The sequence below is a fragment of the Dermacentor andersoni genome, chromosome 11, assembly GCF_023375885.2.
Source record: "Dermacentor andersoni chromosome 11, qqDerAnde1_hic_scaffold, whole genome shotgun sequence".
NCBI lineage: Eukaryota > Metazoa > Arthropoda > Arachnida > Ixodida > Ixodidae > Dermacentor > Dermacentor andersoni.
Genome location: NC_092824.1, coordinates 636,528 through 657,378, shown reverse-complemented (window position 1 = coordinate 657,378; position 20,851 = coordinate 636,528). Strand labels below are relative to the sequence as shown.

The 20,851-nt window shown below is 47.4% G+C and overlaps 2 protein-coding genes across 2 annotated transcripts in view; one reads left to right on the top strand and one right to left on the bottom strand.

Annotated features, from left to right (window-relative positions):
• Positions 1 to 9,730, top strand: part of LOC140214169 (uncharacterized) — a 145,167-nt gene extending 135,437 nt beyond the window's left edge. The window contains exon 3 of the mRNA XM_072285527.1: positions 9,509 to 9,730. Coding sequence (XP_072141628.1) covers positions 9,509 to 9,574 — 66 coding nt within the window. The 3' untranslated portion in view covers positions 9,575 to 9,730. The remainder of the gene's footprint in view (positions 1 to 9,508) is intronic.
• On the bottom strand, positions 1,618 to 3,804 carry LOC126517478 (piggyBac transposable element-derived protein 2-like). Its single transcript, XM_050167203.3, has 2 exons — positions 3,731 to 3,804; positions 1,618 to 3,448 (listed from the first exon to the last, which is right to left on the bottom strand). The coding sequence occupies exons 1-2, from the start codon at positions 3,745 to 3,747 to the stop codon at positions 1,720 to 1,722; spliced, it is 1,746 nt and encodes a 581-aa protein (XP_050023160.1). The 5' UTR covers positions 3,748 to 3,804; the 3' UTR covers positions 1,618 to 1,719.
• Positions 9,731 to 20,851: the final 11,121 nt, after the last annotated feature.

Sequence of the window (20,851 nt, the reverse complement as noted above, 5' to 3'; positions counted from 1 at the left end):
GCAAAATGAAAGTTATTTGAAATAAGTGATGCAATGCTGATGAGGTCTGGGCAAGCATTTCAAGGTGATTGGCCCTCATTATCTCTAGTAATAGTGAACCTGCCAAATTGGCAAGGATCTTGAATGAATTGTTCACTAGGCCCAACTATTTTGTTGCTGCCCTATATTGTATAGGAAGAGTGCACAACAAAAATATTGTGGCTTCCTGTTATAACACCCTATAACTTCCTTAGATGTAGGGCCGTTTGATATTCACCAATATATACTTACACAGGATTTAGATGATGCCTTTAAAGATGTGTCCCTCATGCTTACATGTAAAGGAGCACTGACATTAAACTTTTGGACTGAAATTTTTAATATTAATCTGGTTCCACATGGCAGCTTTTATGACCACACCATGCCACTGAAAGCTGCGTGAGCTTTGAGCGATTCTTAATGTGTGCTGAGACTTGCTTCACTAAATTTTCTTATGACTCTTCTCAAACATCTAAATTGAAATTAATTTAATTCTAGTGTTCTATAAGTCACAACCACGATACGATTACGAGGCATGCCATAGTTGCGGACTCCGGCTTAACTTTAATCGCCTGAGGTTTTTAACATGCACCCACTCCACAGTGTGCACCAAGACAGAAAGGAAAGACCAATGTTGTGCTGCATAGTGGCCCTAACATGCTCAGTTTTCAATGACTTAATAATGGCATGGCTTACTCGTGAACAACTGCAGCATGCATCATTTGTTTGTGACCTACCATGCAATGTTGTCACCAGATTATGGGGCCACACTGCCTTTGGCACATGTTTAAATGTTTGCATTAAGGATATATTTGTTGCGCATAGAAAGAACTTGAAGTTTCGTAGTGTAATTAACTGAATGACAGCTACACACGCATAAGAAAAAAATTATGCCAGGACTGCTTAAACTCTGCAGTGTTTGAGCTTGACCAATTCTTGCGATTTTACACATTTTGGATGACTGCAGGTCATTCATTACAGTTATACCAGCTTTTGTACTTTTTAGACATGCTATTTTGCCCCGGTTTTATACAGTGATCATAGATAGCCACACCACACCATGTTGGTAGAATTCAAAATTTTAGCAAAATGGGGTTGCTCCATGTTGAGGTGTACCAGCATGTCATAGTAAATGGAAGCCATAAGCAGCAGCATTTTAAGATAGTGTGCTGCACCATGTAAAGTCAGATTATTGTGCCCCACTCCACTCGCTGGCGAAACCTGCTGGTGAAGCATTGTGAGGAAGCTTTCGAGGTACGCTGCACTTTTTCCAAAACAGCGTTCAAGGCAGCCATCTACTTTGCCTACAGGACGAAAAGTCCCTGGCCAGGAGTGCATCAAACATATGGAAATAGCTGTCAATTGCGCTGCTGAACTTCTAGATATTTATAGTTTTGCCCTCAGGTTGCAGAACACAGCAATGCTATAGCAAGCAGCGTGGTGAAAGCTGTTTCAGGGCTCAACCACAGCATAGCCAGCACTGCATGTGCACACTATACACAAACATGAGGTTTTAGCAGCAATACTTAACCCATATATGCCTGAACTTGGGGAAATTAAGAAAAGTGATTTATTTTCCCGTAATAATTGCTTCTGGTACCTCAGAAAGTAGAATCAACCTTTTATTCAAAAAAAAATTTTTCGAACTGCGTTTTTGTAGCCGTCCTACATATAGGACACTAGGCACATATACTACTCCTTTCAGTGGTACAATTTGAAACATTTTACATGGACTCCGATGTCGCATTTTTCACAACGTGTTGTGGTCTTCTCATGGCAATGAGCACACCTTGTTTGCTTCTCTTGAGGAATCACTGTGTGGTCAATGCGGTCAAATCGGCTTTGGGCTTCCAGTAAAGATTGCCGGCTTTTTCCACGCAATGGCTTGGTGCCATAACTCTTCATATACGACACCGCTATCGTCCTTCGAAATGTGAGGAGCTCTGTTTTGGTCGTTCCAATTCTGTACAACTGGAATGCATTATTCACACATGCATCAACCAGATATGTCAGGAGTGAAGAATACCACTTCTTTCCTCGAATGGCTGTGCGGTACTTTGAAATATTTTGGTCTAGTCTGTCAACTCCTCCCATGTTGCCATTATAGCTCGAAATCAAGAACGGCTGCTCCACCGTGACTTTGGACTTGTTTTCTCTCGAATATCTTTTCACCATTTGTGTTGGCTCGACCCCGTGAGCATTTGAGACGACGGTCACTGTGCTGTTGTCCTTCCAGCGACATGCAATAATTTCAGATTCAGCGTCGACTTTGTAATCGTAGAAGCCTCGATTCTTGCTTTTCATTTCTTTCTGTGTCAGGATGGGACAGTTTTCTATTCGGTTATCCCGCACGGTGCCTGTGCACTTGACACCCATTGACGAAAGCATTCTAACAAGTTTGAGACTTGAAAAGAAGTTGTCAAAGAACACATGAAAACAGTAATCAAGCCTTTCTTTCAACCTGGACACCATTTCTGTAACAACAGATCCTCCTAGACCAAGCTTGTTTTTATCATCCACATTGACGCCATACCTCCCTTGGTAGGGCTCAACAGAAAGCAAATAGCCCAATGGGGTGCAAATGCACCACAATTTATAGCCAAATCGGATTGGTTTCCCTTTCATAAACTGCTTGCATCCATGCTTTCCGAAGTACTCGCACATGCTTTCATCAATGCTGAAGCAGTCTAGTAATGGAGCATACAACAGAAACCGTCCATTCAAGAGCCTAAACAGTGGTCGCAGTTTTGTGAATTTGTCTTCTTGTACTAGGTTGTTGTTGTCAGCCACATGTAGGTTGGTGAAAATGGCTTCAAATCGGTCCCGCCTCATAGAGTTCGCGACGAGTTCATTATGAGAATCACGTGAGTTTTCCCACAACATGCGACGCCTTGGAACCGGCACATAGCCACTGAGAAGCAGAATGCCGAGAAAACATCTCATCTCACCTGCGTTCACGTTCAACAACCGATTCTTCTGTTGTGCATAGGTGTTGGTGTTTGCAACAAGCAGGTTGATGACTTCATCATCGAAAAATTTTTCAAATGCCTCTACTGGAGTTAGCGGTGCTCCTTCAGCGGAGTCTGAATCACACGAGTGGCGAGTTGGGAAACTCGCGTTCAAATCGCGTTTATCCCACTTGACACGTCGTTTCTGTTGCTTAGCTGGTGGCTCCTGGTCGTTCTCGTCCTCACTTGACTCTGAACAAGTGTCCAGAACTTCAGCACGAAGAGTGCTCCCCGGCAGATGGTCCATGCTGGTGCATTCTTCATCACCGCTTTCTTCATCTGTCACTGCCGCCGCGTGATTTTCGGGCGGAAGAATGGCCACCGTAGACGGTACATCTTCCCCAGCGTCAATCTGGTTTAGAATGTCGTTGAGCGTTTGCGGATCTCTTCTGCGGTAAAATGAACTGCAGGGAATCTTCTGACTGCAATTGGAAAAAAAAAAGTTTCTGCCATACGTCCATATGTATTTTACTATGCTACTTCAACGCTACGCGCGCGACGCATCGCGCGTTCCAGAGTGAAACAACAGCGACCCCCGATCTGCCTAGCGTCCTACATATAGGACACCGCTGTTTGACAGATCGTAAACAAAAAAATGTTGCCTATACCACATTGACATTGTTTTCACAGCATATTCAATTACTCAGGAATAACTGACAAAAATCTCGAAAACATCAAAAATCATTTCAATTTATATTACTTACATTTTCTTTCTCGGCATGGCGTTCGTCGAAGCTCACGCGGAACGCCGATTTTGAAACTGCAAGCACGTGGCTATGGTGGCTAACGTGGCGAGCTGTGCTCCCACGCTAACCAAGACTTGCACGCGAGAAGGCCATAGCCTCAGAAACACCCCCTAGGGGGCGCTAGCTTTTTGACAAAAAAAATTTTTCGAGTTATTTGAAAATTTTCAGTGTCCTACATATAGGACACTAGGCATATATGGGTTAAGAGGAAGCTTTAGCTCGGGTGCTCCTATCTAAATACATGTAAAAGGAGAATTTATTTTTCTCAGCAACCACTGCACCGAATTTGATGAGGTTTGTTGCATTTAAAAGAAAAGCTTAAAATCTAGTGACTGTTGGTTTCGAATTTTCGATTTAGGTCGTCAATTTTTTATTAAATATTGGCAAAAATAGAAAATTTTCTGAAAACGCAGCTATCAAGTTTACAACTCTAACATTGATGAAAGATAACACAATTCTGTGAATTGCATCTAGTAGTACATCTAAAGCGGACAAAATTGATGTACACATGAATATAAAAAATTTTAGTTATATGGAAATACAACTTTTGCAGAACCCTTGTAACCAACGTAACAAATTCACGTAAGATGTAAAATGACATATCGAATTTGTCCGCTTTGAATAATCTAATGTATGCCGTTTACAGAACCGCGATGTCTGTTCTTGATGCAGACCTATGAATTTGTAAACTTCGTGCTTCTATTTTTTTTTTTTTTTCAAATGGTCGAATACTTGAAAATCTTTTTAACAAAATTCAGGCCCTAAACTGAAATTCCACTTCCAACAGTCACTAGAATTTAACTTTCTCTCTCAAATGCAACAAATTTCATTAAAATCAGTCCAGGGGTTGTCTCAGAAAAACGTTTTTGCGTTTTACATATATTTAATAGGCTGCGTCGGAGTTGGGCCCGAGTTAAAGCTTCCTCTTAACAGCAAATGGTATTTGTACTTCACTCTGTCTAACACTGCCAGGCTTTAAAATACATGAGGTCACTCTCTTTCATTTGATGTGTTTATACAAAAAAGTTTGTATGCATGGGAGGGGTCAAGGCTCCTTTGTCAAGCCAAAAAATCCTTCCTGTCATGATAAAGTGAAGCCTTGTGCATTTCAGTCTGCAGTCGCTCACTGCACTTTCAAAAGCGCAATCAGCGCAGAGAGCACAGGAAAACACACAAGCAATAGTTAAGCAATTTATTTGAAACAAATAAAACTTTCTTTTACAGAATGACCACTGTTATATTCAGTTTCGTTATTCATTTCGGTTCTTTATTCCCCAGGGGGCGCTTCTGTTCTTCATTATATATATTGGTTGTATATGTTAAATAAACGGCTTTTACTTCGGGACGGCTGGAGTCTGACTTCCACCTTCGGTCAACACCACATTGGCGACGAGGATGTCGTCTGCCGTATTCTCTCCGTTCACCAGTATCAAATGAGCTTCATAGGTTGCTGAGCCTTGACATCATCGAGCGGATCGATGCTTCTGAATGGGTGTCCCCCATTGTTGTTGTTAACAAGAAAGATGGTAGCATCAGGATCTGTGTAGATCTTCGAGAGCCGAACAAAGCTATTGTTCCAGACAGTTTCCCATTGCCCCATACAGAGGAGCTGCTTCACGCTTTGGTAGGCGCTACACACTTCTCCAAACTTGACTTGGCTTCTGCTTACCATCAGGTTCTCTTGCACCCTGACAGCAGGGATCTGACAGCTTTCATCACCCATGATGGCCTTTTCCGTTTTAAAAGAGTTTGCTTTGGGTTGGTTTCTGCCCCAGCGGCATTTCAGAAGATGATGGCGAAAATCCTTGACCGCTGCCCTGGCGTGTTGTTCTACATTGATGATGTCATCATTTTTGGCAAGACCGCAGAACAACACCTTTCAAACTTGAACACCGTGCTGCAAAAGATCAAGAACGCAGGTCTGAAACTGAACGACAAATGCCTTTTCGACGTTCCAGAACTTGCCTTTCTAGGGCACAAGGTCACTGCACGTGGTATCTTGCCACTTCCAGAGAAAGTAGACTCCATAGTAAACACACCAGTGCCAACTGATGTGGCCGCCCTTCGTTCGTTCCTGGGCCTCGTAGAATACTACTCCAAGTTTGTTCCACACTTGGCACAAGTGGTTGAGCCTATGAGAGTCTTACTTCGCAAAAATGAGCCATTCATCTGGTCTGCCGAAGCAGACAGCAGTTTCCGGAGGGTCAAGGAAATGCTTTCGTCAAGTACAGTCCTCCAGATGTTCGATCCGTCATTGCCAGTAATTGTGTCGACCGACGCGTCCGACTGTGGGCTGGGAGCAGTCCTGCAGCAACAAAGTGGCCACGAGCTCCGCACAGTCGCTTTCGCATCTCGTACACTGTCGCCTGCAGAGAGAAAATATTCAGTCGGTGAACGAGAAGCACTTGCGTGCATTTGGGCGTGTGAGCGATGGCACACGTACCTGTGGGGTCGCCATTTCACAATTCGAACAGACCACCAGGCACTGGTGTCCTTGCTGTCGTCACAAGGACATGGAAGACGCCCACTTCGAATCGCACGCTGGAGTGCACGACTGCTTTGCTACAATTTCACTGTTGAATACCGCAAGGGGTCCACAAACACTGTAGCAGATGCACTTTCTCGGCTACCAGCACCTACCTCGGAGGCAGAGATTGCTAAGGAGGAAGAAATTGTCTCGTTCATTGAGCCAGCCTGCGTGACTAAGGAGAAGTTCAGGCAGGCCGCCCTCGACGACAGTTGCCTGGAAACCGTCAAGTCATTTGTGCTGAGTTCCTGGCCGCCAAAGAAGTCCATACCAGAAGAGGCGAAACCATTCTACACCATTCGGGAAGAACTTTCTGTTGTCGATAACCTGCTACTGCGTGGAGAGCGCCTCGTTGTTCCGTCCTCCCTCACGGCTCAGATCATCGGCATCGCGCACGAGACACATCCGGGTATCACGCGCACGAAGGCGCGACTGCGTGAGCGGTTCTGGTGGCCACGAATGGATAAGCAAGTGGAAACGGCAGTAAATAACTGCCATATCTGCCTGGAGGCAGATAAGTCCGCCAAAACATCACCAGCACCGTTGCAACCTGTTGAATGGCCTGAGCGACCGTGGCAAAAGCTTGGCCTAGACATTGTTGGTCCCTTGGAGCATGCAGCCTACAACAGCAGATTTGCTGTAACGCTTGTTGACTACCATTCGAAATGGCCAGAGGTGTATTTTTGCAGCGAAGTGTCCACGAGCACCGTGAAAGACTTTTTAAGAAGTGTTTTTGCCCGGGAAGGCTACCCGGAAGAGATCGTTTGTGACAATGGACCTCAGTTCACTTCGCGTGAGTTCATAACTTTCCTGCAACACAGAGGCATCAGTCTTTCACATTCTTCAGTATACTACCCCCAAGCCAATGGGCAAATAGAACGTTTCAATCGCACATTGAAAAACTTCATTCAAGTCTCACTCCTCGAAAGACGACCACTCCGGCAAGCTGTCACAGAATACCTTGCCATTTACCGCTGTACTCCGCACGCCACCACCGGAGTCGCCCCAGCAGTTCTGCTGCATGGTAGAATGCCCCGAACCAGGCTGGATATCGTGGGTTTCTCGGCACCAGCATTTGCGGAAGATCCAGCCAAGGAGTTGGCGCGACTTCGTCAAAGGGTTCGGCGTCAGCAGCAAAGCAGCAAGCACTACACGGACAAAAGAAGAGCCGCCAAGAAGACGAAGATAGCCGTAGGCGATTTTGTCCGTGTCAAAAAACCGTCCGTTCGGTTCAAGGGAGACTGCGCCTTTTCTTCACCCACTGAGGTGATCAAGAGGAGGGGACCAGCCTCTTTCCGACTTGGAGACGGCCGTACGTGGAATGCCTCCAAGCTTTCCAGGGTTCCGGAGAGGGGCACCTGGGGACCAGGCCCACCTGCCACGCCGCAGCCGCGGTCTCCTGATGGGCTGCAGCCCGCCACGTCGCAGCTTCCTGAGGCGCTGCAACCTGCCACGCCGCAGCCGCGGTCTCCTGAGGCGCTACAGCCTGCAACGCCGCAGCCGCGGTCTCCTGAGGCGCTACAGCCTGCCACGCCGCAGCCGCTGTCTCCCGACGTGCTGCGGCCTGCCGTGCTACAGCCTCCTTCTCCCAGGACGCAAGAACTGCGTCCTGGCATAGCGCAGCAGCAGTCGACGAGCCCGTCGCCAGTGAGACGTCCAACGCGGCCGACCCGAGAGCGCCGGCCACCGGCCTGGCTCAAAGACTATCAGACCAATTAGTTCGTGGTCTGTCATTGTGTACATAGGTTGTAAATATGTGTAAATAAGTACAGTGTGCATGCTTTGGGGTTTTCGTTACTAATACTTACTAACAACTAACTACTAAAAATAAGGGAGGGAGTATGTTATATTCAGTTTCGTTATTCATTTCGGTTCTTTATTCCCCAGGGGGCGCTTCTGTTCTTCATTATATATATTGGTTGTATATGTTAAATAAACGGCTTTTACTTCGGGACGGCTGGAGTCTGACTTCCACCTTCGGTCAACACCACAACCACCTTCCAAAAAAGCAACCACATACTATGCAGATAATACAGCCAACTAATGTTAATTGGACAGCTGTTAACGTGTCCTGCCTTTATATTTGCAAATGTTTGAAGTCTCAAAGTGTGCCCCTACTTTGCAACTTGTCCTTGGAACGATGGATGATTTCGAATGCTAAATTTAGCACCATTGCCGCACTGATAGAAGAAAACTACATATTAAAATGACAAATCCTTGTAGAACAGAAAAGGGTGTACAGTAAACTTCCAATAATCCAACTCTCGTTAATTTCATTTTTCAGTTAATTCGATCCTGGCCGAAGGCCCTGGCCGGTGCCCATGCATTTCTGTGGGCCTAAACATTCAGTATTTTGATCCTAAAACTGGCATTCGCCGTATAATGCGAGCTTGACCAGACCCCAATAACGACCCCTTTTAGTGGCAATGTCTGCCTCAGCAGAGCTTAGAGACAGTGAATGTGTTAAACAAACAAAATCTCCTGCCTGAAATGCTTATTTTTGACCCAGCTGAGAAAGATTTTTAAGCTGTAACGGTAGCTGACAATGTTTGATTGTAGTACGTATCTGATTCTAACGAACACTTTTTGTTTGCCAAGGACATTGAGCCGAAAATTGCCTAGCTGTGCAATCAATCGTGAAACTAAAACCATGTTTGTAGCATTCATATGCTTTACCTTAGAAGAGTTAACTGCTGGGCTAGTTGGTGATCTTGCATACTGAAAAGATTTTGCGGCAAAAAACAACACACGCAAGAAAGACGACGACACCACGGGCGCCCGTGGTGTCGTCGTCTTTCTTGTGTGTGTTGTTTTTTGGTGCAAAATCTTTTCAGTATATGCTTTACCGCATACCTTGGCTGTAATACAGCGAAGCTGATTTTAGAAAGTTGGCTGGCATACTAAAAAATCAGGTACGCGTAGTTTTCTACTTTGGTTTGGAGTGGTCATTTCTACTTTAGTTTTATACTTTGGACAAATAGAAAGTTGATGCATGTTCGTTTCAGAGGAAAATTACGCAAGCACATAATGCCAAGTGAATCAACGGTGTTTCAGCAGGTTTTTGCATATTAATTCGACCCGTCAGTATCGTGAGGGTGGAATTAATGGAAATTGACTGTAGAAATCGCCTGATTAAGCACAAAGAAAGTTACCTTGCTCAGGTAGTGGAAAAAGTGCTTTACACAACATACACCGATGTTCTGTTGCAGATGCAAAAGCTGCCTTTCGAAGACTCGAAAGCTGCCTTTCGAAAATTCCTTTCGAAGACAAAATAAAAAAACAAAGTCATCAAGGCATTCCACATCCATCTTATTCAGTCTTTACAGTGTTCCTGCATCACCATTTGCTGAGCCTCCTATGCCAAAAAAGGTTGTCAAAAATAAAATGACCTGATTCCCATGTTTTTCACCATCCAAGCAGTGTTTACTGTCAATTATTACTGCTTTCTGTAACCTCACCTGTAATTTCTGTATGTTAGCACTGAGCTATATGATAAGCTTCGTACAAGTTGAAAAAGTATACTGGATGTTTATTTATGTTTTTTTAGACATAAGAAGGGGTGCTTAAAAGCGAGCCGCATTTGCAAAGTGCTTGCGTAAATAGCAACTACCCCGGTCATGTCCCAATTGTGGCCATGTTGTCCCTGCAAACTTATTAATCTCATCCACCCACCTAACTTGCTGCCGCCCCCTGCTACGCTTTCCCCTCTCTTGGAATCCAGTCCATAAACCTTAATGACCATCCGTTATCTTCCCTCCTCATTACATGCCCTGCCCATTTTTCTTGATTTCAACTAAGATATCATTAACTCGCGTTTGTTCCCTCACCCAATCTGCTCTCATCTTATGCCCTTAACGTTATACCCATCATTCTTCTTTCCATAGCTCGTTGCGCTGTCTTCAATTTAAGTAGAACCCGTTTCGTAAGCCTCCAGGTTTCTGCCCTGTACGCGAGTACTCGTAAGACACAGCTGTTACACACTTTCCTGTTGAGGGATAATGGCAACCTGCTGTTCATGATCTGAGAATGCCTGTCAAACGCACCCCAGACCATTCTTATTCTTCAAATTATTTCAGTCTCATGATCCAGATCCACGGCCACTACCTGCCCTAAGTAGATGTACTCCCCTTACCACTTCCAGTGCCTCGCTACCTATCGTAAACTGCTGTTCTCTTCCGAGACTGTTAAACATTATTTTAGTTTTCTGCAGACTAATTTTCAGACCCACCATTCTGCTTTGCCTCTCCTGGTCAGTGCGCATGCATTGCGATTGGTCCTCTGAGTTACTAAGCAAGGCAATATCATCAGCGAATCGCAAGTTACTGAGGTATTCTCCATTAACTCTTATCCCCAATTCTTCCCAATCCAGGTCTCTGAATACCTCCTGTAGACACGCTGTCAATAGCATAGGAGAGTTCGTATCTTCCTGCCCGACGCCCTTCTTTATTGGGATCTGGTTGCTTTCTTTATGGAGGACTACGGTGGTTGTGGAGCCGCTGTAGATATCTTGCAGTATTTTTACATATGGCTCATCTACACACCGATTCCATAATGACTGCTGAGGTTTTGACTCAATCAAACGCTATCTCGTAATCAATGAAAGCTATATATAAGGGTTGGTTTCTTATTAGGTCTTTCGTCTCCTGCGATAACTTACCGATATCCTGTCTAACGAAGTTACCATCGACTTCTATTGCACACTCCTTAATGATGCCCATAAGATTTTCGTTCATTGCTTCAACACTATGGGTCTCTTCCTGAGTTACAAGCCGAATACTTCTTCTGTAGCCTGATCCGAAATTCCTCTACTTTCCCTCTTACCGCTAACTCATTGGTACATTCTTATGTACCAGTTTTTTCCATTCCCTTCTCAAGTCTAGGCTAATTCGAGATCTTACCATCTATGGTCACTGTAGCGCACCTTGCCGAGCACGTCCACATCTTGCATGATCCCAGGGTTAGCACAGGGTATGAGGTCTATTTCATTTCTATTCTCGCCATTTGGGCTCCTCCATGTCCACTTTCGGTTATCCCGCTTGCGGAAGAAGGTATTCATAGTCCGCAAATTATTCCGTTCTGCAAACTCTACTAATAACTCTCCCCTACTATTCCTAGAACCTATGCCATATTCCCCCACTGACTTTTCTCCAGCCTGCTTCTTGCCTACCCTGGCATTGAAGTCGCCCATCAGTATAGTGTATTTTGTTTTGACTTTACCCATCGCCGATTCCACGTCTTCATAGAACTTTCGACTTGCTGGTCACTGGATGCAGGCGGCTAGACCTGTACGGCCTTCAATTTGTACCTCTTATTAAGTTTTACAACAAGACCTGCCACCCTCTCATTAATGCTATACAATTCCTGTATGTTACCAGCTATATCCTTATTAATCAGGAATCCGGCTCCTAGTTCTCGTCTCTCCGATAAGCCCCGGTGGCACAGGATGTGCCTGCTTTTTAGCACTGTATATGCTTCATTTGTCCTCCCAACCTCACTGAGCTCTATTATATCCCATTTAATGCCTGCTAATTCCTCCAATAGCACTGCTAGACTCGCCTCACTAGGTAACGTTCTAGCGCTAAACGTTGCCAGGTTCAGATTGGTGGCCTGTCCGGATCCAGAGATTATTAGCACCCTCTGCGGCGTCACAGGTCTGACCGCCGCTGTGGTCAGTTGCTTCGCAGCTGCTGGGGACTGAGGGCCAGGGTTTGATTGTTCTATTCATACAGGAGGTTGTGGCCAATCCTGCTCTGGTAAGGGAGTGCATTACCAGTTCTGGTCACCGGGGTCAGGCCACCAGGCCTGTTTATACAACTGTATCAACATGTGGATTTTTTTTATCCAGTGGAAAATTGCGTGGCACCTGAATTTGAACCACCGTCCTTCTGCACGTGAGGCGTATGCTCTACCTCTACGCTATCGCTGCATCGGGGCGCAAGTAGTAAGTAATTATACAGGAAGCGTTTTATTTACTGTAATTGGAGGATTGGAGTAGATTAGTTTGACCACTCAAAGAGTGGGAATGGTCCAAATGTCAGAATTGTAATGAGTTATAAGGACTGGAATCGCATAAACCACAACTCTGAAGGAATGGAGTGGGAATAGAATGGAGCGCCCCCACTCTGCAATTCTGCACCATGCTCATACATCCTGTTCTTGGGGGATGCCAGCGCAGCTCTAGAACTACAAAGACGACCGCACTACCAGGTCGAAACGCATCAAAGGCCCGTCAGCTGCCGCATGATCACGTGCTGCCAACGAGCAATCCTGCACAACCTATATATATATATATATACATATATTATTACGATATGCTCAAGCGATGCTCAAGAAATGAGCCGCCGCGAGAACGACGACAAAGTTGGTCGGTGCGCTTGGCGCGAGCGAGTGTCAGCCTGGCTGCCTGGCTCCAGTGTAAATAGCCTGTAAATAGCCTCTTCTGTCTGTGTCTTTCCACACGCAACATTCTGGTGGAGGTCAGCAATCCCCGTCCTCACCACGGAACTCAGAAGTGGTCGGCACACCGAGCTCATCACCATGCCTCCCGGTGACGCGCCCACCTCTGCAACGGCTTCGGCATGTCCCACTGCTCCAATCGTTACGGTCGCCCCACATCGCGACCCAGGTGTGTTCTCTGGCCTGGAGGGCCAGGATGTTGACAACTGGATCAAACTCTATGAACACGCCAGTGCTAATAACAGGTGGGACCCAACGATTATGCTCGCCAATGTCATCTTTTATCTCGGCGGCACCCCACGCGTGTGGCACCAAACGCATGACGACGAGATAACCAGTTGGGACAATTTCAAAGAGAAGCTACGGGAACTGTTCGGCGACCCCATTGGGCGCAAGGCTCCCGCGAGAGGCTCTTGCGTCTCGTGTACAGTCATCTACGGAGCCGTACGTTTCCTACATCCTAGACGTCTTAGCTCTATGCCGCAAAGCTGACGATGGTATGTCCGAAGCCGATAAAGTGTCACATTCTAAAAGGCATCGCCGACGACGCTTTCAATTTGCTTGTTTTCGGCAACGTCTCGACTATCGACGCCATCATGAAAGAATGCCGTCGCCTTGAGCAAGCTAAGAGCCGCCGTATATACACACCACATCACACGGCTACCCAACACTGCTGCTACGTCGACATGTGAGGGTCGACCACGTCAGACCACCACTTCTGACGACGTCACCAGTATTGTTCGCCGCGAACTCGAGGCCACCTGTTCGCCAGCTTTCTCCACGACGCCTCCCGATCCGCCAGCAACCACCATTGCGATGATCCAGGCCGTCGTCCGACAGGAATTTCAGAACATGGGTCTGAACTCTGTGTGTTCCACGTATCAACCCAACGTTTCCCGGTTCTCTAGCGGCCCTCTTCGTCCTCGGCAGTCTTGTTCCGCCACATCTCGCCGCAACCCGTCCGATTGGCGCACCCCTGATGACCGGCCGATCTGCTTCCACTGCTGTCGCATGGACCACGTCGCTCGTCACTGCCGCAACCGATGGCCACCAACTCCTCGGACATACACCGCCGCTTATTCCCGCACCGTTGGACCTTCCGTTCCCTATACCAGCCGCCATGAATCCACTGCCGATGGCGTCGAGGTGAGGGCGAGCGGCTGTACCTTCGGTACAGCCGCTCGCCCTCACCTCGACGCCATCAGTCTCGTTCGCCCCAACCCCGTCGCTTCTCTTCGCCGCCTATCGCCTCCCGGATCCAGCCGGAAAACTAGGCACTGCAGCTTCTGGAGGTGAAGCTGCATTATCGACCCTGCCCTCAAATCCTCTGCTCACGTTACCCACGAACCGAAACCTTCTTGACAATGACGTTGACGGCTATCCTGTCACGGCACTCATCGATACAGGAGCACATCTTTCAATTATGAGTGCTGCCTTCCGACGACGACTCAAAAAGCTCCTCACCCCAGCGTCGGCCCGCGTCGTACGCGTTGCGGATGGCGGTACTGTGCCTATCATCGGCATGTGTACAGCACACGTCAGCATCGCCGGCCGCCACACTCCTGTCCTCTTCACCGTTATGCTCATTGCCCCCACGACCTCATTCTCGGCCTAGATTTTCTCTCCGCACATTCTGCTCTTATTGACTGCTCTTCCGGTACCCTTCGCCTTGAGTTGCCGATGCTCGCAGAACCTTCTGACGCACCCCACTGCCGCTTACGTCCCACCAGTTTTCTTCGCCTGCAGCCAAAGTCAATAGCCTACATTGAACTGTTGTCTTTCCCACCAGTTCCTGATGGCGAGTACCTCGTCACTCCTCTGCCCGACATTCCAATAAGGTATGACGTTACAGTGCCTCACAGTATACTTAATATTACTGGGAACCGCACTCGAATACCTGTCTGTAACTTTGGATTGGCAAAGCAAATTCTACCGCAAGGTATTTGCCTTGCCACCATTGATTGTCTCGACGACCAATACGTGGCAGCGTTATCGGCCGATGATTCTCGTGAGCTTAGCAGGCCCCTCGCGCCAGCCTCGGGTGCCGATCCCAATATAAAGAAAATGGTTGCAACGGACCTGTCCTCGGCGCAGGCTGAAGAGCTTTGCCAAGTATTATCGTCCTACCGAGATATTTTCGACATCGACGATCGCCCTTTAGGCCAGACGCTCGCGGTCAAGCATCGTATTCTTACTGGCGATGCTACGCCTATTCACCGACGACCGTATCGAGTTTCTGCGTCGGAACGCCGAGTAATTCAAGATGACGTCAACAAAATGCTCGATAAAAACATCATTGAGCCTTCTTCGAGTCCCTGGGCGTCACCTGTGGTGTTGGTTAAGAAGAAGGACGGCACGTGGCACTTCTGTGCAGATTACCGTCACCTGAACAGCATTACAAAAAAGGACGTCTACCCGCTCCCACGTATAGACGACGCCCTTGACTGCCTGCACGGTTCCAGCTATTTCTCATCTATTGATCTTCGTTAGGGATACTGGCAGATTGCTGTTGACGATATGGACCGCGGAAAAACCGCGTTCATCACACCTGATGGCCTATACCAATTTAAAGTAATGCCGTTTGGATTATGCAACGCCCCTGCCACCTTCGAGCGTATGATGGACTCCTTGCTCCAAGGTTTCAAATCGTCCACATGCCTCTGATACCTCGACGACGTCATCGTCTTCTCGCCAACGTTCGACACTCACCTTGAACGTCTCACAACTATACTTGATGTCTTTCGAAAGGCGAAGCTGCAACTTAACTCGTCCAAATGTCGTTTTGGCCACCGGCAAATTACTCTTCTGGGCCATCTCGTTGATGCTTCCGGAGTACAGCCTGATCCCGACAAAACTCGCGCTGTCAGAGAGTTTCCGGTTCCGAAGACAGCCGCAGACGTTCGAAGTTTTGTAGGGCTATGCTCGTACTTTCGTCGTTTTATTCAAGATTTTGCGGCAATTGCTAGACCCCTCACTAATCTTTTGAAGAAAGGCGTACAATTCTCGTGGGGTACTGCAGAAGCCGCCGCCTTCTCTCGTCTCGTTACTCTTCTCTCCTCACCACCCATTCTCGCCCACTTCGACCCTGATGCCCCTACAGAATTGCGTACAGATGCCAGCGGTCATGGCGTAGGTGCCGTCTTAGCCCAGCGTCAGCGTGGCCAGGATCGCGTAATTGCTTATGCGAGCCACCTCCTCACACCATCGGAGCGCAACTATTCCATTACGGAACGAGAATGCCTTGCTGTAGTCTGGGCGGTTGCGAAGTTCCGTCCTTACCTTTACGGTCGCCCTTTTTCCGTAGTAACTGACCATCATGCTCTCTGCTGGCTCTCTTTGCTAAAAGATCCTACAGGTCGGCTTGGTCGCTGGGCTTTGAGGCTACAAGAATTTTCATATTCCGTGGTGTACAAGAGTGGCCGCCTGCACCAAGACGCTGACAGCTTGTCGCGTTACCCTGTTGACGACTCTGACTTTTCTAATAGTGCTTCTTGCGTATTCTCTGTATCACAGCTGCTTCATTTCGCCGACGAGCAACGCCGTGACGCCTACATCAGAGCACTCATCGACCGTTTTGAGCACTCTCCGGCCGATGCTACTCTACGCCTCTTCGTCCTCCGCGACGGTACTCTGTACCGTCGTAACCTTCATCCGGACGGCTCTGAGTTCCTACTTGTAATACCTAAACACCTCCGCTCCATCGTTATAGAAGAGCTCCACGACGCACCAACGGCAGGACATCTCGGCGTATCTCGAACCTATGACCGTGTACGTCGCCGTTTTTTCCGGCCTGGTCTTGCCCGTTCCGTACGACGTTACGTCGCCGCTTGTGAAGTTTGCCAACGACGCAAGAAGCCTTCCCAGCTCCCCGCTGGTTACCTGCAGCCGCTCGACATTCCTGCCGAGCCCTTTCATCGTGTCGGCTTAGACCTTCTCGGCCCATTTCTGGAATCTACATCAGGAAACAAGTGGGTTGCAGTCGCGGTGGACTACGCGACCCGCTACGCCGTAACCCGTGCTCTTCCGACCAGTTGCGCAACTGATGTTGCGGACTTCCTCCTACGTGATATTATTTTGATGCATGGTGCTCCGAGTCAATTGCTAACAGACCGTGGCCGTACGTTTTTGGCCAAAGTCATCGACGACATCATGCGTGCCTGCTCAATACGTCACAAATTTACCACCTCCTACCATCCCCAAACGAACGGCCTCACTGAGCGCTTGAACCGCACCCTTACAGACATGCTATCCAACCATGTGGCTATCAACTTCATACGCATCGGATTATGTAAGCACGTATGCTGGTCTCCGTTCATGCCTAATCGCGGCCGAGAAAGGCCAGAGGCACAATTTGCCCATGGCTGCAGCAGGAAAGGGCGAACGGGGAGCACGAATCACGGTGCATGAAAATTGGGAGTCTATGTCGCTGTGCAGGCTGCAGGAGCGAATGCTTACTTCGAGAGGCTGCTTCCCAATAAACTGACCAGGCTGCCACATTCGAGAAGCATAACACGGCGACCATAACCAAGTAAGATAACATCGAAATTAAACAGCAATCAATCACCACATAAGGTTCAGACAATATATACATTGGCTACGAACCATATGGCAACAGTGAGCATTCACATACACGGGTCTCTTAGGGTACATTCAGCCGCCTACCCACAGGCGTAGTGCCTGCCTTCGTCGCACGTGGTGGTCTAGTAACGAGCGACAACAAGCAGCAGAAGGAGATTGGACAGAGTGACCCACCAGTTTGCAGCGACAGTCGCTGTTAAAGATGAGCAACATGCAGTGCGAAGCAATCGGGTGACGCAGGCAGCTGCTACTGCAGCCTACACAGCAACATGGACTACCCATCATTTTAGCATTGACTCCTTTCCAACCTGCATGTTTCTTTTCTTTCGGAGGCCGCTAATGTGTGGCTCACACTTAGTGTCCCACCTTGTCTCAATATGGACAAGTCGCTTTCGTGGGCATCACCTTCATCAGCCAATTTTGCGGGCTTTTCCACCCAATTTCATACACGTCCGACCATGTAAGCACATATTCTGGTCTCCGTTCGTGCTTAATCGCAGCCGAGAAAGGCCAGAGGCACAATTTGCCCATGGCTGCAGCAGGAAAGGGTGAACGAGGAGCACAAATCACGGCGTGTGTAAATTGAGTCTATGTCGCTGTGCAGGCTGCAGGAGCAAATGCTTACTTCGAGAGACTCCTTCCCAGTGCAACCAACCAGGCTGCAATATTCAAAGTCTGGTAACGTGCAACCAGCGGTACAAACAGATTGGACAGAGCCTCACACCTATTTGAACCAACAGTTGCCATTGAAGATGAGCAACTTCCATTGCGAAGCAATCAGGTGACGCAGACATCTGCTGCCACAACCAACACAGCGGCATGGACTACGCGGCATTTTAGCGTTAACTCCTTTCCAACCTGCACATTTATTTTCTTTCGAGGGCCGCTAATGTGTGGCTCACACTTTGTGTCCCACTTTGTCTCAATGTGGACAAGTCGCTTTTGTGGGCATCACCTTCGGCAGCCATTCTTGCGGGCCTTTCCACCCATGCGGTTATCAACTTCATACACTTCGAACCATGTAAGCACATATGCTGGTCTCCGTTTTGAGCAAATCATGGCCGAGGTAGGCCACAAGCACAATTTGCCCATGGCTGCAGCAGGCAAGAACGAACGGGGAGCACCAGTTACGGTGTGTGTATACTGGGAGTCTATGTCGCTTTGTGGACTGCAGGGGCAAATGCTTACCTCGAGGGACTGCTTGCCAATGCAACTGACCAGGCACCCACATCCGAGAAACGTAACACAGTTACCACAACCAAGTGGGGAAGCAAAACCAGATTCTGCAATCAACCATTTCAGTGTAGCTTGCGCAAAGACCCAGGCTTTGAGGAAGAAGAGCAATCATCAATGAGACTATAGGAATATGGAAAATGAGAAAGCTTGCATTCAAGATAGAAGCCACTCTGCTCTGCAGGCATTGTAGGCTAAAAACATAAAGAAAAGTGAAATGGTGCATAGCACATGGTGCATAGGTTAATGCAAGACACATGCCGATGCTGCATCAGCTATTTCAGGAGAGGAATTGTGCATGACAACATACACTAGAAGATACTGCTACAGATATGTTAGGCTACTAGACAGTGACTGGTATTAAGTATCAGCGAAGAATCGGTTGACCTTTATGTTTGGATGAGGATGAATGATCTCTAACAAAAATTGGAAATGAAAAAGCTTGCATTTATAGAAGAAAAAATACACTTGACACAAACGGAATTGACATGGCTAGGAAGCTGATTAAGGGCAAACTGACGGAATTCGATCTTTTGGCCAGCGTCGTCCGTGCTTGGTCGCATGTTGCAGGTGCATCTGAAGAAGAATTTCTAGAAAGTCCTTTTTGAGTTACCTGGATGACTCAGCCCGTGCTGTGGCATGGTGGCTGAAGCTCTTTTCAGTCTTAACACAGTCCTCTGTAGACTTGATATCTCATCCATATTCTTGTGCATGCGCTTCTTTGTTCGTGCTGTAAAAGCCTTGCAAATTCGGCTCCAGCCCCTTCCTGTTGGTGCAGATAGGAGCTCCTGTGATGACCAAGATGTGCTTGGCGTAGACTCTGTTGGGGCAGAACGGTGACACATGAGATACAGCACAGATTAGCCGAATTCATGTGTTTTCTTTTATGTTCGAACAAATTATACTGAACCACAAATATGAACAAACATTCATATCTGCTGCAAACAGCAAGCCAATACAGCATATATCAAACATATTTATTTCTGAGCCACGTGTTGTTTACCTTGTAGTAGTAGCCAACGTCCACACAACGACCTTGTTGTAGCAGGCAGCAGCTTCTGTTTAGTGCGTGGAGTGTGTTGCTTTATACTGGTGCCGTCCTCATTACTGCATGTCTGGAATAGAAATTTTGACTGAATCAGAAATTGAAAAAGTAAAATTTTGCAATATGAAATGCAAAAAGGTGTGACATGTATATTGTAATGGTTTGCGACTACAGAACACATGCAAATGTACACTGTCTGTTCTAGGGTGCTTAAGCAGCATGTTAAATAAATATTGCTATTGTCCATAAAATTTATGTCTGCCTAACTACAATGCATGTCAACAGCTTAAGCATTATGAAGATCACAAATGAGAACATTTGTGCGTTCATTTATACACTAGAAGAGATCACACTGCTGGTTCCAATGCATGAAAGTCATGAAGCTATTAGAACTGATGCATTATTTTTCTGCACGATCGTGATGCACCGCTTCACTACTGCGAAAATAAATGCCCCACGGTAAACCAAACTGAACAGCAAGAACATTGGGAACCAACAAGTACGAAATATGCGTGAATTATCATGCTTGCAACTGTTTAATACATTAAATTCTGTACTTTCACTTCATTTTACCAAAGGATTATTCGGTTTTGTGGACGAAAGAAGTTGCCGGCGGATTCGAAAAAAAGTTTAATATTGTTACGTGTAGCTGACGTACGAGTCTATTTACAATATATTTACACGTAGACAAACGGTGGCAATGATGGCGACGCTATATCAAGCGGTGGCCACGTCGTCTTCCTTCTCCTCAGTGCAGCCACACTGTGGCGGCTGTTCCGTAGCATCACCCCCGGCAGTAGAAGCGCCGTCCCGGTGCTTAATCTACACATCCGCGGTGAAAGGTGTGTGATATGGCTTTAGTCTCGCCACGTGAACGATGTCACTTGCAGCCGACGATGACGCTGAGAGGCTGGCGGGGATGACTTCATACGTGACATCGGTCACTTGTCGCACCACACGGTATGGGCCAGTGTAGCGCGACAGCAGCTTTTCGGAAAGGCCCACACGTCGAATGGGGGACCAGAGAAGCACCAGAGAACCCGGAGTAAACTGTACGTCGCGATGGTGGCAATCATAGAGGCGTCTCTGATGCTCCTGCGAGGCCTCGAGACGGGTGCGGGCGAGCTGGCGCGCGTGGTCGGCGTGTGCGATCGCGTCGCGGGCGTATTCAGTGGTTGAACGTGTGGCCGAGGGCAACAAAGTGTCCAAGGGCAACGCGGGTTCTCGGCCATATAGGAGA